At 33.2% G+C, this 17,898-nt stretch overlaps 1 protein-coding gene across 1 annotated transcript in view; it reads right to left on the bottom strand.

Annotated features, from left to right (window-relative positions):
* CADPS2 (calcium dependent secretion activator 2) overlaps positions 1-17,898 on the bottom strand; it is a 472,387-nt gene that overhangs the window by 215,930 nt on the left and 238,559 nt on the right. Inside the window, exon 8 of the mRNA XM_015588309.1 lies at positions 15,651-15,762. Coding sequence (XP_015443795.1) covers positions 15,651-15,762 — 112 coding nt within the window. The remainder of the gene's footprint in view (positions 1-15,650; positions 15,763-17,898) is intronic.

Genomic DNA, 17,898 nt, shown 5'->3' with positions numbered 1-17,898 from the left:
TATACAATGGAATATTATTCAGCCATAAAAAAAATGAAATTCTACCATTCACGACATAGATGGACCTAGAGTTTATTATGCTGAGTGAAATAAGTCAGACAAAGATAAATCCATATGATTTCACTTATATGCGAAGTCTAAGGAACAAAAAGAATAAACTAATTGAAAATAGACTCACAAATATAGAGGACAATCTGGGGATGGCCAGAGGGGAGGGGGGCTGGGAAAACAGTGAAGGGTTAAACAAGTACAAATTAGTAGTTGATAGATGGTCACCGGGATGGGGAGCACGGCATAGGAAACACAGTTAGCATTAATGTAATGGCTAGGTGGAGAGCCAGAGGAGAGGAAGAACAATCAGGGTGATCGTTTCATAAACTATATAAATGTCTAACCAATGTACTGTATACTTGAAACTAATAATAAAATTGAAAAAAAGTAAAAAAAAATATAAAAAATAAAAACAGAATTCTATAAAAAATACATCTTTAAAAGAGTGTAAGAAGGAACTGAAAGTGTTATTAGCTGGAATCATATTTCAATTTGTGATTAAAAATTCTTTTTGCTGACAATCAGATAACCTTGAAACATCAAGTATTTTAAGGGAATGGTCAAGGGAACATTTCTACAGATAAGTAGAGCTATTTCTATGAGAAACCTTGACTTTTTGGGTTTAGTTGGTATTTTTCTATACTTCTTTTTCAACTGACAGAGATCTTATAGTTTAGCAAAGATTCACAATGACTGTTCCTTGTGAACCTTTCAAGTACCTTCTTGAGGTCTTAGGACCTTGAGAGAATATGTATTGTGAAAGGTCTGAATTTACTTCATTTCAATAAATTTTTATATAGCACATGTTAATAATGAGTATATAGTTTCTCCAGTACCACAATATCTACATTTTCAGTGTATGGAGATGATTCAGATGATTTTTCTAAGAGAAATCTACATTTTTCATAGTAACATTTCCCAGTGTTTAATACACTTGAGGTTGTTTAAATTATTTCTCTTTTGATTTAATATCAATGTTTCCTGTCCTTCTTAGTTAAAACAAAGAACACCTGTTCACTTTCGCTAACACAATGCTCTTTTGTATACTGAGAGATTAGCATTAAGTCTTCTGTCAACCTTATTGTCCATGTGCTAAATCCAGTTCCATTTATTTTGAAAGCTAGAAAAAATCCTGGAATTTACAATATGGAATTGATCAAACTCTCAATCCTTTACCAAATGTGTACTTGGCCTGACAGAGAAGCACACAAAGTATGTAGTACTTTTTTGATAAGAAAGGTCTTTTTCAAAAAAAATAAAAATAAAAAAGAAACTGAGTAAAAAGAAAAAAAAACGGACAGCATTATCTTAATTGTTACTTTTTTCCTGGCATTAGCTTGTTAAAAGATAGAGATTAAAAACTTCACTTGCATAATGCGGGTTGAGGAGAGGGCACTGAAAGAAAAACCAAGGTATGTAAAATTATGCCCAGATCTTTTCTGACATCTCAGCTTAACAATGAACTATCATAGGAAGGGCTCTTGGAATGCATTTTATAGAGTATCTTCCTTGAGGTAGTTTAAGCCGGTATTTTTAAGCCATTTTTCACCACGGTTCCCCTTTCATATCCTGTAGCAGACACCAAGTATTTGCTTGTTGCTTGGTTAGTTAGTTGACGGACTGAATGAATGGATGGATGCTTCGAATAATTAAATAAAAATGCAAACATAAAATTATTTCTTTGAGGTAAAAAAGGTCTTGCCAACTAAAGTATTGCCAAAATTTGACAGTAGAAAATGACAGTAGTAAATGCCAGAATCCATATGCCATTTATATGCTATTCTCTGAAAATTTACGAAACTCTCATCTTTCCATTTCTAGACTGTGATAGCAGAATAAGTCTCCCAAAGATGCCTATGCCTGAATTCCCAGAACCTGTGAATATGTTATTTTAGGGGAATTGAGGTAGCAGATGGAATTAAGATTACTAATTAGCTGACCTTAAAACAAGGAGCATAGCCTAGATTGTCCAGGTGGGCCCAATACAATCACAAGAGTTCTTAGATATGGAAAAGAAGAAGAATGAGTGTTGGAATGGTATCTGAGGAATACTGAATTGGCATTATTAGCTTTGGAAATAGAAGGGGGCCATGAACCAAGGAATACTGGCAGTCTCTAGAAGGTGAAAAAGGTAAAAAATTGCATTCTCTCTTAGATTTTCCAGAAAGGAACACAACCCTGCCAACTCCTTGATTTTGGCCCACTGAGACTCATTTTGGACTTCTGACTTCTACGATGGTAAGATAATAAATTTATGTTGTTTTAAGCCACTATGTTTTTGTGATTTGTTAAAGTTGCAATAGCACACTAATACATGACAATAAAAGCTGAGATTTCATCATAAAAGAACACTAAAGCTGAGACTTGATAAAAACACTAAATTTACCTTTAAAATTTTTTCTGCTAAGTGTGTCTTTACATATAGATTTCTATCATTAGCTTTGATTATCTTAACAAGGGTGTGTGTGTGTGTGTGTGTGTGTGTGTGTGTGTGTGTATTTCCCTCACATTCCTGAAACATTCTGCTTCTATGAACTCTTTTGAAAATTCTTCTCACTTTTCATTGATTAACTTAAACAAAATTTTTATGTTCCTCATCATAAATCAAAAAAATGTTTTACGGATCAACAACAAGGCTGAATATTTTGGTTAATAGAAGGAAGACCATTATGTATATTTTTAACAAATTCAAGTTTCATATACCCAAATGATCAAGGACTATATTTTTTTCTGTGCCAAAGTCTTTCCTTGAAGATTTTGAAAGACACAGTCATGTTTGTCACTGTATTTTTCATGGCTCAATTAAAGGTACTGGCCTTTATTCCTCTTCATATATCAGTTTAATTGCTTGTAAGGTATCGATTTCATACTTCTCCTTGGATGGAGCAATATATTCCATCACAGTGACATCTGTGTTTTTAAGATGTATCTAGACAGGAAAGCATCATATTATTCTTGATCGATTCCCCTCAGCTATAAATTATAAATAGCAGTAACCTTTATGTTTCTTTACCAACACAGTTTCTGTTAGAGTATGCTGCATGAGCAGCTTTGCCATGTTTCTTTTTACTAGTCTGATTATACCAATGCCTGGACTTCATAAAGAACCTTTCAACCGAGTGCCTTAGAATGTTTTGAGAAATTTAAATTCTTACATCACCATTAAAAGTAGGCATTACTCTTGTTATGTAAATAACTTGAAATCGAAGTTAAATAAACACCTAATGAAAATTGCTTTAAGATAACAATAGACATTTTCAATTTTACATCTTCTCCCCAATCCGCACATTATTCCCTTAGTTGTTTCACAAATATTATAATAACTAATTTAGCATTGTTCACACTCTTTGGTTATTTAAGTACCATAAGAATTATTTGAGCCAAGTCAATTTTATTTCTGTCAATCTGTAACATATGATGGTAGGATGGAAAGGATGAAGTTATAATGTCTAAACTTGGATAACTTCAGCTGCACTCTTAAACTGAAGAGCATGAAATATGCAATTATAATAAAATGTTTTGGGATTGACTAATCTACAGATGAGTGTTGTTATTTATATTAAAAATCAACTACAACCCTGAAGAGTGATGGTGAATTCTTATTCTTCATGAGTAAGAAATTTATGCATTGTCTAATAATCACAACCTAAAAATTTACCAAAATAATAGGATTCATGGAAACCTTGAATTTGTCATCCTGTATGCAAACTAGTCAGAAGCCATCTAAATAATGAAAAAGGAAGACAGGAGAGTATGAGGTTGAGAAATTGTGGTGATACATTTCACATGCTCCAAAGAACTGAATGAATTCAGAAAAATATGTGATAAGATGGCAAATGGTTAAGTGATTTGTTCATTTCCTCATGGCTCTTATGGCAGAGCCAAAACACAAACCAATGTCTTCTGAACCAGTTTTCGAGATTTTCAGTTCGTGATACTCAACAAGCAACAAATTTGAATCTTGTACTATTGACCTAAAGATTTTATTTTTTGATTCATGCAATACATGAATCAAATAAAAATAAAAATAACACAATAAAAATCAGCAGGCAATAAAATTACTTAGTGTTTCAGTATGAATGCTAAAGATGATAAAGGTGGACGGTGATGAGTTAAAGCAACACAAAATAATAGTTATTAATAATAAGCCAACAAAGAACAATAAAATGGAACCATAAAACTTCAATTGGTTCTAAAAGAAGAAAAAGAAGATAAAGGAACAAAGAAAAAGCAATTAGCTAAATGACAGATTTAAACTTAACCATATTAATAACCATATTAAAATATAGTTTAAATACTCTGATTAAAAGGCAGGCATAGTCAGATTGAATAAAAAATAAAGACCCAATTATAGCCTGCTTCAATAAAGATATTTTAAATGTAAAGAAACAAATAAAGATATATAAAAATAAAAGAAAAAGATATACCCTAACACTAGTTTTAAAAAAAGCTGGGATGGCTATGATAAAGTAGGTTTTAAAACCAGGGATATTACCAGGGGTAAGAAAGGTCATTTTATAATGACAAAGTGGTCGATTAATGAGAAAATAGTGATCCTAAATATTTATGCACCTAATACCAGATCTTCAAGATATAAGAAACAAACAAACAAACAAAAATAGAACAAATCCAAAATTATACTTGGAGATTAATCTAAATCTCTCAATAACTGATTTTAAAAAGTAGATAGAAAATCAATAAGGATATGAAAGATTTGATAATAACTTGAACTATATGGCATTTATAAAACACTCTACTGAACAACTGAAGAATTGCAGACTTGAACATGCAATGTTCACCAGATGAACCATTTTCTAACTAAGCCTCAATATATTTTAAAAGAATTAAGGTCATATGAAGTATATTCTCTCAGCACAATAGACTTCAATTAGAAATCAAGAACAGAAATGACTGACAAATTCTCAAATATGTGGAAACTAAACAACATTTTTAATAACCCCTGAGTCTATGAAGAAATAAAAATAAAACTTTGAGAGTATTTTGAACAGAATAAAAATGAGAAGAAAAAGATAAAAATTTGTGGGGTGCCACTAAAGCAACATTTAGGGAGTGGGCATTAATAGTACTTAATGCTTATATTAGAAAAAAATAGATTTTTTTCCCCAAAACAATGGCTTCAGTTTTTACTTTAAAAAATGGAAAAAGTAGCATGAATTAAACCAAAAGTAAATAAATAATAAAGATTAGAGCCAAAATCAATTAAATAAACACATTAGCAGATGGAACTTTACCAATCTGATGAAGGGGATGTACAAAATCCTATAGCTAATGTACTTAATTTTGAAAGACTGAATGCTTTCCCCTTAAGATCAAGAAGACAAGAATCTTTACTTTCACCACTTCTATTCAACACTATATTGAAGGTTCTCATAAGTATAGTAAGGAAACAAAAAGAAAAGCATCTAGATTGGAAAGGAAAAAGTAAAACTATATTTGTAGACAACAATATTACCTGTGCAAAAACAATCAATCTATAAAATACTACTAGAACTAGTGAGTTTAGCAAAGTTGGAGACTATCAGATCAATATAGAAAATTCAATTGCAGTTCAATATATTAGAAATATCTAAATTAAAAATTAAAACTAATACCTTTTATAATAGCATCAAAAACAGTAAATACTCAGTGATAGATCTTACCAAAAAAAAAAAAAATGCAAGACCTGTATAGTGAAAACTATAACATTACTATGAGGAATGAAATAAGATCTAAATAAATGGAGAGATATACTGTGTTCATGAGTTTAAAAACTCAATATTGTTAATCAATTCCTGAGTTGATCTAGAGGTTCAATGCAATCACAATCAAAATGATACTAGATGTTTTTTGTAGGAATCCATAAACTGATTTTAAAATCCATAGGGCAAAGTAAAGGACCAAGAATAGGCAAAACAAGTTAGAGGGGTGTATGGAGGGAAGAACAGAACAAAGCTGAAGAACTATCGCTACTTAATATGGACTTATGATAAAGCTAAAGTAATCATGGTGGTATGCTATTGGCATCAAGATAGAAAAACAGATCAATGGAGAATAGAGTCCAAATATAGACTCACAAAGATATAGACAATTGAATTTCAATAAGATTACTAAGGAACTTCAGTGAAGAAACCTTTCTCAAGGTATGAGAACAACTGGATATTTATACAAAAAAAGTGAACTTTGATCTATATGTAGCTCTAGATACAAAAATTAACTAAAAATGGATCAAAGATCTAAATATAAAAATCTAAAACTATAGAATCTATAGAAGAAAACATAGGAGAATTCTGACCTTGAAGTAGGCAAAGATTTTTTAAATATGGCAACAAAAGCACAAGCCATAACAGAAAAAAATTCATAAATTAGACTTCAAAATTAATAACTTCTGCTCTTTGAAACACACTGCTAACAGAATGGAAAAACAAGCTGAAGGCTGGGAGAAAAACAGTTACAAATCATATCTTTGATATAGGATTGGTAAACAATATATTATTGTCTTTCTAAACTCAATGATAAGAAAACAAGTAACCCGATTAAAAATTGGGGAAAATATCTGAACAGATTCTTCATCAAAGATGTAAGGATGATAGTAAGTATGCAAAAAGGTGTTCAAAATGATTACTACTAGTTGATAGAGAAGTGTTCTATACACTTATTAGAAATAATGAAATAGCTCTATACACCTATTACAAATAAGGGATTAGTACAGTGCAAATGTCTAATATTTGTTCTGTCTGGGACAGAGACGGCTTCTATTATCCTGAGGAAACTCAAACGTCAGCTTCTACTATAATCGCCCACGTGGACCCACAATGGAGGATGCCTATTTATAATAACTTGCTCACCCTCTTTTAGTGGTGAGAAAGTAAGAAAATGTTTTCTTCTAGCTCTGCAGTCAGGATGCCAGCCAACTCTTCAGAGGTCTAAGGTAAACTCACTGATAAAAAACTGATGCATGTTATCAAAGTCTCCTGTCCTTCAAAGCCAGACTTAGAATGATAAACAGTCCCCTCTACCACTTCACAGAATGTTATTAATGAGCCAGACAATTAATTGCCTAGAAAAATTTTTTAGAGTCTGTACCGTATATGAATTATCTCTGGCCCTTTCCCTGTCGGTGGTCCTGCTTCTTGTCACTGACATGGCTAAGATATAACAATAAAATCTTGTGAGGAATGACTGCATGAAAGGACTAAAGGACAAAGAGAACTTTTCTGTGATTTTTAGTTTTAGAAAAGCTATACTACTTGCTTGAACTACAAAAATAAAGGTCTGCTGTGGATAGTGAGTTGAAGGAGAGATATATATGAAATGCAAATGAATTTCCACTCTATTTTTCAGCAAATGATATTAATTCACTGATTAAAGTGGCAGTCATCTAGTGCTGACCATTTCAATAAAATTGGATATTACATTTTGCTTTCAAATTGAAGAAAAATACCAATGACTGTGATTTCACTAGCAGCTTCTCTAATGTTTTGACTCATATGCAGATGAATCAAATTCATATAATGCCAGAAACATTTTTTTAAATCCTTAAGTATAAATTTTGTCTGTTTGAGTAAAAAAAAAGGCCTAAGTGATTTTTATAAATTTAACTGTATTATTATTTGTAAAAACTAGGATGGTTAATTATTTAATAAAATATCTGTAGTCTATTCCCGATCTATTACTTGGTATGGTGAAATTAGAAGTTTCAACATCATATTTCAACATGACTGCCTATAAACAGGCAATTAGATACATGTTTTAAACTCTGTGGGTCCTAAACAATCATATATATATATATACATATATATATGATATCCAGTTAAATATGCTGAATTTGGCTGAAATAATTAATGTAGCTCCTAAATATTTTAACATAAGTGAGGATTCAACTTAACCAAAATGATATAAATGAGAAAAACTGAGAAGGGTGTACTCTGGAAACACAAGAGGGGTAAGAAAAAGAAAACTAGACTGATCAGTGAATTAGAGTTTCTAAGACAGTATTTCCTTCCCAGGTAGGTGTTTGAACACACTATATCACTTCTTTCTTGTCAAGTTTCAGAAACAAACAAAAATTATGCATATTCTGATAACTCCTCAGATGGACACATACACACACGCTAATTTTTACTTGCTATGTTAAGATTTAACAAGCTGCTTAATATAGTTCATTTTAACGAATAAATTCAGCAATCCTAATTTATCTTAATATTTAAAATGTATCTGGAATTGATTGCTACCTGCTCTTTCCATACAGTATTTACATTTGTAAAACAAGCATAATGACTGTCACTTTGAATTGTTAGGTATGAACATCTCTATATTAAGAAATGTTGAAAAGAAGTACAGATATTCAAACAGAAAGAAAAAAAGAGAAAAATACATAAAATGAAAACTTTAATTTCAAGAATATTACCATTCGTAAAATGTAAAATGTATACCCAAGGGGTGAGCAAACTTTTAGCCTTTTGCTTTCTTGAAAGAGTATTTAATAAAATAGAACAAAGATGATGTTCTGGCTCCATTGCACTGTAAAGGAAAGCAGATTCTCTGATTTGCATGCTTCTCCATCCTCAGGGAAGCAGAAGAGCCAGCATCCTCCTGTGTATGATGATGAGGTGGCCATGAACTCAGAGTATATAAACAGACAATAGGTTATTTTTCTAACAACTGTCAGAAAGAATATCTTCATAGCTACACTTCCAAAACCAAAAATTTATCTGGGTAGAAACTTCAAAAATTCATTTTGTACCCAAGAATACCACTGGACAAATTTAAAAGCTACCAGGAGTACAATAATTCATTCTGAAAGACTCAATGGAAATTGCATTGCTCACAAATAGATGTCTTGTGGGATCATTATTTCAATTTTTATATGGCTATGTTAGGTAAGCCTTGCTTTTAAAGTTTTTTGGGAGACAAAATCATCCTGGTTATGATAAACTTTAGACTTTTGGATGCTTAACTGGTTAAGTAATCACCTGCTAGGACATACCCAAAACATGAAGAATACCCCGTTCTGCCTCTAGGTATTCCCTCAGCACCTGGTGGAGAGCTGGCCACCAATTCAAATGAAAAATCTCCATATGCCACCCCCATTTCCATAAATAGGTATTGGCATCTGTCATCTACAAACCAAATCTGCATGTCAAGCACTTGCCAGAGAACACAATCTTCCACTGCCTGATGCCTATCTAAATTTGAGCTATCGTTCCACAAAACTGTAAGTTATGACAGACTTTTTTTTTCTCATCCTTATGAATTATTAGTTCTAAACCCTGGCTGCACATTAGTATCAGTGCACAGCACCTTAGCATCTCCTGAGAAGTGCTTAAAGTACTCCTTCCTGGGCTCACCCCAAACCAACCAAAAAAAGTGTGAGCCCAGAACTTGCATCTTTTCAAACACTCCCTGAGGCGGTTCTTATGTGCACAAAGCTGAGAAGCACTAACACAAAAGTACACTGGCAGCCAGAGAGTACCCAGGAAGATTCAAATCATTGTATAAAATGACATTATATTAAATAGCTACACATAAAAATGACTAGCTTAAAAAATATTTGGTTCCTGCTTTAAGTTGTGAAGTTAAATTGGCCCACGCTCACACCATGATTTGTAAAACACTGTCAAATTCTCTCATCTTATCGGGTGTAGTATTTAATGATTGTTTTAGGGCACCGACTTTGGAGTCAGAAAACTCGAGCTCAAACCTTGACTCTCGTACTTACTGAGGGGTCTTCTCCAACTCCTACTTTCCTTATCTATACATGGAAAGTTACTACCATCTGTAAAGATGATTAAATGGGATTATGTTTGAATGGCAAGCAGTAATAGTAACCAGTTAACTACTACAATGATAGAGAATTAGAACGAGAGATGACAACAGGGAGTTTTTATTTCATCGTGCTCAGCTTACATACAAGGAGTCCGAAATTCAGAGAACAAATGCTTCCGGATCACACTTAATAAAAAGGCAGTGGAGGGAACCTTACTTAGTATGGCAAAACTGACCAAATAAGTCTGTTAATAACTTGATTTGATGAAAATTATTATCTGATAGATTCGTTGTCGAAAATCTCCGTAATGTCTGAACCTATAGTTTCTTCAGTAGTTTTCACTATTGAAAATATTAATAAGATGTTTCATTTTCTCTTTCACTGAGTTACTTTCGAATATAGTAATCAAACATACACCCTTGCTATGATATATTCTAAGGACAGGAAAAAAACATAAAGAAATAATAATCTTTACTTTTCAAGTTTATTGCTGGTTGTGGTACTGGTATGGTATTTGTGAAATGATTTGTATGTGTTATAAAACAAAAAATGAGAAAATAGTGATTTTGTGAGAAACTCATAAACTAGTGATTTTTTTTACTATGTATTTCTTAACCAGAGTGATAATATATAGAATATTGGTTTCTAAATTCCATTATCACTGAAAGGAGCCAGTGTTGAAACAGTGCCTGAGAGAGGGAGAGTACAAGTTGAGTCTGTTAACATCTCAGGTGCCAAAAAACAAAGACTAATAGGATCACATGTAATTAACATCACCAAAATCAGGAAAAATATGCCACTATATGACTTCTGATATGATGCAATGGGAAGCACAAAACATCACGTAGGTAATGCTCTTCCCAAAAATGTTAATCCAAATCCAATCATGAAAAAAACAATAAGACAAGTTGAGAATGAAAAACATTCTAGAAAATTAGTTCAAATCCTCAAAAATGTCGTTATCGTGAAAGATAAAAAAAAAAAAGGAGACAGAGGCGGGCACTATAAAATGAAAGATACTAGAGTCATGACAATCAAGTACAATACATGGTCCTGGGTTGTATTCTGGATCAGAGGAGAATCTAGCTTTTAAAGATATGTTCAAATATTCAGGGAACTCTAAATGTTCACTATCACATATTATTGAATCAATATTAAATTTCCTAAGTGGATAATGGAATTGAAGTCATGTAAGAAAATGCTTGTTTCTTAGAAAATATATGCTGAAGCGTTTTGCAAAAAATATTTAAAATCCTTCCTTAATCTTTTCAAAACCAAGCTTTGCATTCTGAATAATTTAAGTTCGGGGACAAGTTACATAGTACTGAAAGTTCCTGTATACCTCTAATAATTCCCTGCCATAACTAACAGCATACACGACACCCTGGTACACTTGTTAAAACCATGAATCTCACATTGGTAAGTTACTATTAACTACTCCTCAGACTCTGTTTGGATTCCACCAGTTTATCTATTGAAGTCCTCTTTCTGTTACAAGATGCAATCCAGAACACCACATTGCATTTAGTTGTCATTTCTCCTTAGTCTCCTGTGATCTGTGTGACAGTTCCTCAGTCTTATTTTTCATGATCTTTAGCATCTTAAAAAATACTAGCCAATATCCTGCACAATGTCCCTCAGTCAGGTTTCATCTGGTGTTTTTTCCATAATTAGACTGGGTGTATGTTCGGGTTTTTGGAAAGAATATTATAGAGGTGAAGTGAGTCCTTCTCATACCATCATATTAGGGGTACGTGATAGCTATGTGGCATCACTGTTAATATTAGTCTTCATCACTTGGTTAAAGTGGTGCTCACAGATTACTGTTTTTCTCTTAGGTTGTTTAAGGTGTGCTTCTTTCCTCATTGACTTATTCAGTGCAGGTATGTCATACCTTTGTAATACAATTAAGTTCATTTGTCAGTCTGCGTTCCATGCTGGGATGCCACTGACACTGACTGGGTTAGAGAGTGTGTTTGTGCATATGTGCGTGTTTTCAGACATGAAAGTACATTCTTTGTGATGTGCAGTTTTATGGGAATCAGCAAATATATATGTTCATGCATCCAACAACCAGTACCATACAGAATGGCTCCTTCTGTAGCCAATCGCTTCCCCCTCAGGTCAGTCCTTGGCAAATACTCATCCATTTTCTGTTCCTATAGTTTTGCTCTTTCTATAACAAATCGTACAATATGTAGTCTTTTCAATCTAACTTCCTTCACTTGCATCTATGTTGTATGAATTAACAGTTTGTATCTTCTTATTGCTGAATACTATTGCACTGTATGGATGTACCAGTTTATCAATCCTTCTGTTTATGGACATCTTATTGCTTCCAGTTTTTAGCATTGATGAATAAAGTTGTTATAAACATTCACATATGGAAGAACATAAACATTATAAACCCTAAGAGGGCAACGGCTGAGTCATATGGTAAGTATGTTTAACTTTTTAAGAAAGAGGTAAGTTGTATTCTAAAGGGCTGTAAAATTTTGCATTTCCACCAGCAAAGTATACATTTCTGTTGTTTTGCATGCCTGTTAGCATTTATTATTGTTGGTTTTCTTGTATTTTAGCCATTTTAATAGGTGTACAGTGGTATGTCCTTGTGGGATAAATACATCTTAAGGACTCTGTTACTCACCTTCAAATACAAATGCTACCTCATATTTTAATTTTATAAGTTCTCTTTAACAACTAAGACCCCCATATACATATTCATAAAATTTTAACAGTAAGGCGCGCGCGCGCACACACACACACATACACACAGTCTGTTCACCTCCTATTAAATTTCTTTCTGTCACCACATATTTGACCCCCTTTATCCCATTACCTTCCCCCTCCCCCCACCTCCTACCTTCTGGTAACCACTATTCTATAGTCCATGTCCATGAGTCTCTGTTTGTTTGTCCTGTTCATGTGTTGCTTTTAGGTTTATATCTCACAAATGAGTGACATTATGTATATTCATAAAATTTTAGACTGCAGATTTCAGATCATGTAAATCCTTTTTCTTCAAATTAAAAAAAAAGTTGTTATTTTTTCTAAGTATAAAAGTAGATAAATATATAGGAGACATTACCAACAGCCCATCCAGAGATGATCACTAATTTCTTCTAATTGTGTGTGCTGCATTCATGTGCTCAGACGATAACACATCTTAAGACCTAAAATTTAAAGCTGGAATGAGTCTGATATGTTTGAGGAACAGAAAGAAAACCAAGTGTGATGGAAAGATGGCAGTAAGCACAGTGACTACAATAAGAGATGAATTTGGAGAGAGATATCTGTGTATGTAGAACAAGGTTCTCCACTGCTGGTGTGCGTCTAAGTTTTCAGGAGGCCTTGTTAAAACAGACTGCAGCCCTCACTCCTAAAGTTTCTGATCCAATAGATATAGAGTGAGGTCTGAGGATCTGTATTTCTAACCAATTTCCAGGTGCTGCTGATGCTGCTGGTCCAGGGTCTACCTTGAGAACCCTTCTTATGCATGCTGCACTCTAACAAGGAATCCGATTTTTTATTTCTAATAAATGAGAAAACGCTGGATGATTTTAAGGACAGAATGATATGATTTGTTTTGAATTTTAAGCAGACTACAGAGTCTGAGGTGTGAAAGCTGAATCAGACGGGACAAGATGGTTAATGGGAAAGTAATAATTAGCCTACTATAGTAGTATATGTGAGAAATTGGTGTCCTGAATTAGAGTAGAAGAGATGTTAGGATGTAAATGGATTCAGGATAAATTCAAGGAAAAGCTGACAGATTAGGTATTGCGAATAGACTGGGTAACAGGGTGGAAGAATAAGAATCAAAGGGAATGTCATGGTCAATGGCTTGACAGCTGCCTCTATGGAAGACTAATCATAAGTTCTATTTCAAAAATATTTAGTTTAAGATATCTGTTAGTATACAATTAAAGATTCCAAGTAGGCAGGTTGGATATACAAATCTGAAATCCAAGGAAGAAATATAAAAAAACAAGTCGTTAATATAGAAATGATATTTACAGTCATGGGACCTACTAAGGTCATTAATTTAGATCCATGGTTCTCAGGCTGGGATAGTTTCTGCACACCTTCCAGGGTCCATCTGATTGTCTCGACTTAAAGGAGGGGAACTACTGGCATTGACTGGCTGGAGGTCAGGGATGCTGCTAAATACCATAAAAAACACACAGGAGACCACCCAACAACAAAGAATTAATGTGCTCAAAGTATCAATAGCACTGAGGTTGAGAAACCTGTAGAGAGAGAAAAGTTGTCTTCTTGGGTGAAGGAAGCAAGGGAGCATAAGGCCTTTCTCAGATACATGACTGATTGGAAAATATGCCACTTATGTACCCAATTTAAAAACTGTTTTAATATATATTTGCCCAGCTGCGAAATGAATTAAAATTATCTCAAGAATTACATTTGATACACCTGAACATTATATAATTGTTTTAACCAATGTTACCCCAATAAACTTAATTTTAAAAAAATTAAAAAAAAAAAGAATTAGATTTTAACATTAGATTCAAAATAGCTGCTATTAGTGAAAATAGCTACAAAAGGTAATAAGGTAAAATTAATATAATAATAGTTCAAATGTTCAAATGAGAAACCCTGATTCATAAATCCATTAGACCATGTGTAATCTCTAGGATTCTTCTATTAGATTATGCTACCTGTATACTTTTGTTGGATAAATAAATGCACAAATATATAAACATGTGAATGAACGAACAGTGTGGTTAAGCCCTCTTAGGTATTAACAAATATATGCAACATGGAAACAGAAGAGGAAATCTGGAATGTAAATGCAGACTCGAAATCTGTGGAGTGTGGGTATAGATTCCTAAAATCCCTGGCAGCGAAAAAACCCCAACAGGGTAAAGGCTATAGAAGAGGAAGAAGACTTGAAATGAACAGCAATCCCGTCTTTGGGAAAAAACATCCCAGTAAACACAGTTATCCTAGCATCCTTCAACAACTAGCATCACACAAACTGTCCATCAACACCAGAAATTTTCAAGAAAGATTTCTGAAGGCTTTATTCCATGGAAATTATGTATAAAGGCAGTGTTCAGGACTGGGTAAGACAGAGCCACACTGCAGAATATAACTTTATAGCCTACTTACAGTAGGCTATAAACACATCTACTTCATAAACACGACTGCAGATAATTTTTTATACAAAGAGGTATTAAGATCACAAATCTACTCTAATTTAAATGCTTTTACTGATAGAAGAAGCTGAGTTTAGTAAAGCTGAGTTTATATTGGAATTAAAGGATTAATATATTCTAGATATGAGGAGTTAACTATAAGAAAAAAATAATTCAGTGTCAAAAGATGGGTGATGAAGACCTTACTAGGAAAATGGGAGAGATAAGAGAGATAAGTATACTTAAGAGATACCTGTAATTAGTTTAATCATAATAAACAAAAAAAACAGATGACCTCAAATATAAAGATGACGCTTTATCCCATGGACAGAAATGTTTTAATGAGAATTACCTTTCACCAAGAAGAACAAGTTGGCCTGTACTATTCACACTCACTGGCCAGTGACGTGCATGTGGGGGAAGAATAACTGAGTCAGTGACTATGATATTGTATGTGCCCTTTACACACTCACATCCTATCACGATACTTTCTGTGTTATTGACGATTATGTTTAATAAGTTACAGCTGTATGCTGGGCTCATGGAAAATTACAAAAAAGTTATTTTATGTAATTTATGAACAGAAAGTTCACACACAGCATACTGGCCCACTGTAACTCTGAATCAAAAGAGGCTAAAGCTGTGTAACCTCAGACACAGAGCTGACTGGAACTCACCCTTCCCAGCTCTTTATCTTCCAGGGCCAGGACTCCAGTACTTTCTGTGAAGAGTTTTACTTTGACCACAGGCCGAGGGTGGGTGGTGGTGAAATCTCCTTGGGTGCCCCATCTGCAATGAAGTAACAAAGGGTTTCTTTAAAATGCAGTATTAATTTTTTTTATTTTTTTTCAATTATATGTGTCTCCTGAGAAGTCACATTAAGCAATACAGAATCTTTTGTGGCTCAATGAGATTCTTATCTTTGCTTTTGTTTCTGACAGATGGCTCAATCAAAAAAAGAAAATAACAATCAGCTTTACAGCTCGTAATAATTATTCAGCTGTTCCAAAAATTAGCATGCCACGAAACTAGTATGAGAAAAGAATTTAGGTTACAGTAAAGCACTACAGATGTACGTATTAAAATCTATTATTTTATTAATTCAAATATAAATTACAACACCATTTTTATGGATGGCTGGGGAAAAACTGCTAATGGTTTGTTTACTTAAGAAGTCATTTCTCAGAAATCTATTTTTGCATGCTGAAGATTATATCCTATCTCTTCTTGAAAAGTCTTTAGTAGAAATTTTATTTACATTTTAAAAGTAAAGTTTGTTTTCTGAAGTCTATTGCTTTACATAGTTTTTTTAAAACTCTGGTCAACGGGAAAAAAATAAGCATCATAAAAATGAGTGTTTTTCCCTTTATTTCTTCATACACTCTCCTACGAATGGGACAAGTCTGCCAACATCTGGCTTTTCAAATCATCGTTATAAAATAACATGTTTCCTTGGATTATTTTTTAATAAATAGCATCTCATTTTGCCATACGCCAGTGCATTCCAGCATATTTACAACTGGCACACACCTGACATTAAAAAAACCTTATCACTATTTCTCATAACTCTGAGATCATAGGCATGAGATTCAGTACAGCATGAAGAAAATGACACTGAGAAAAATATACATATAAGAAAAAGTGAGCTTTAACAAAGTAAAGATTTCTATTAAAATAAATCACCAAATAAAAATACCAATTTCTTATATTGTTTTAGAAAAACAAACAATTTACCATTTTCATGGTATTAACTTTATAACTTTATTTGGAAAGCTTGAGAATTAAAGAGAACTGAGGAAAAGCAAGTGTAATAAAAATTAAACAAATAATTTGATGTCTTCCTCTCCTATCATGGCAGTTATATCACAATATGAGTACAATAAAGCAGAGGCCATTTCGATGAGTAAAGGAACTAGCATCCAGATACAGTTTGGTCTTCTGAAATCAAAGTCATGTGCCAGAGGAAAGAAAGAAATTCAGTTGGATGGAAAAGCAGCTTAATTTCTATTTTAGACTTCTAGAAAGGAGTTAGCCAAGAATCTTTTTGCCATTTCATAGAATTAAGATGGTCTGAGATAAAGTAGAGCTAAAATAGGAATAAAAATAAAAATAGATCCCGAACCAAAATGAGGAAGTAGAGAAAATTCTCAATTTAGTGTGCAGAATCTTAAGCCTTGAATACAGTCAGACAATCTGGATGACAACAACTCTGGAGTAGATTCCCATGACATAGCTTTCTTTACCTGGTATTAGTTAGGAAAACTAATGCATGGAGACATTTTCTTATAATTCGTGTGTGTGTGTGTGTGTGTGTGTGTGTGTGTGTGTGTGTGTTTTCTATTAGCACTTAGGAAAGTTGTGTTGTATATATAACCATAAGATTAAGCCTGTTAACTGTGCTGTTTGAATCTATTTTATTCTTACTGATTTTTGGTATCCATTATCAAGCAAGTAGAAGTATTATCATTTCTCACCAAGACAGAGATTTTGTCAATTTCCCTATATATTTTGGTCAACTTTTGGTGTCCTATTTGGTGATGTAAATATGTTCAACAGAACCATGCTCTTTGAGTATGAATTGTTTATTACCTTTTCCAATCCCAAGGCCATGATTATTTTTCAATGATTGGACTTGTATAAATTCAGAGAACTAACACTGCTAGGAAGAGTGATAAGGTACAGACAAGCTTAGAGAAGTCACACAAGGTATCTAATCAACATATTGCAAGTATAGACAGTAATTTATTAGAAAACAAAGAGTTAGCTAAAATTAACGGGAAATCATTAGTAATCTAGAACTTGGAAGGGGACCCAGAATATCCATTCCCAAAACCAATATGCCAATGCAGGTAGGAAATAGGTGAATATCACAGGACCTCGTAAGCAATTTATAAGAATATATCTACCTACAAGGTCTGGAACCTC

Source organism: Pteropus alecto, unplaced genomic scaffold (genome assembly GCF_000325575.1).
Source record: "Pteropus alecto unplaced genomic scaffold, ASM32557v1 scaffold22, whole genome shotgun sequence".
Classification (NCBI taxonomy): Eukaryota; Metazoa; Chordata; class Mammalia; order Chiroptera; family Pteropodidae; genus Pteropus; species Pteropus alecto.
Note: the sequence above shows the minus strand (reverse complement) of the source record. Positions and strands in the feature narration are given on the sequence as shown.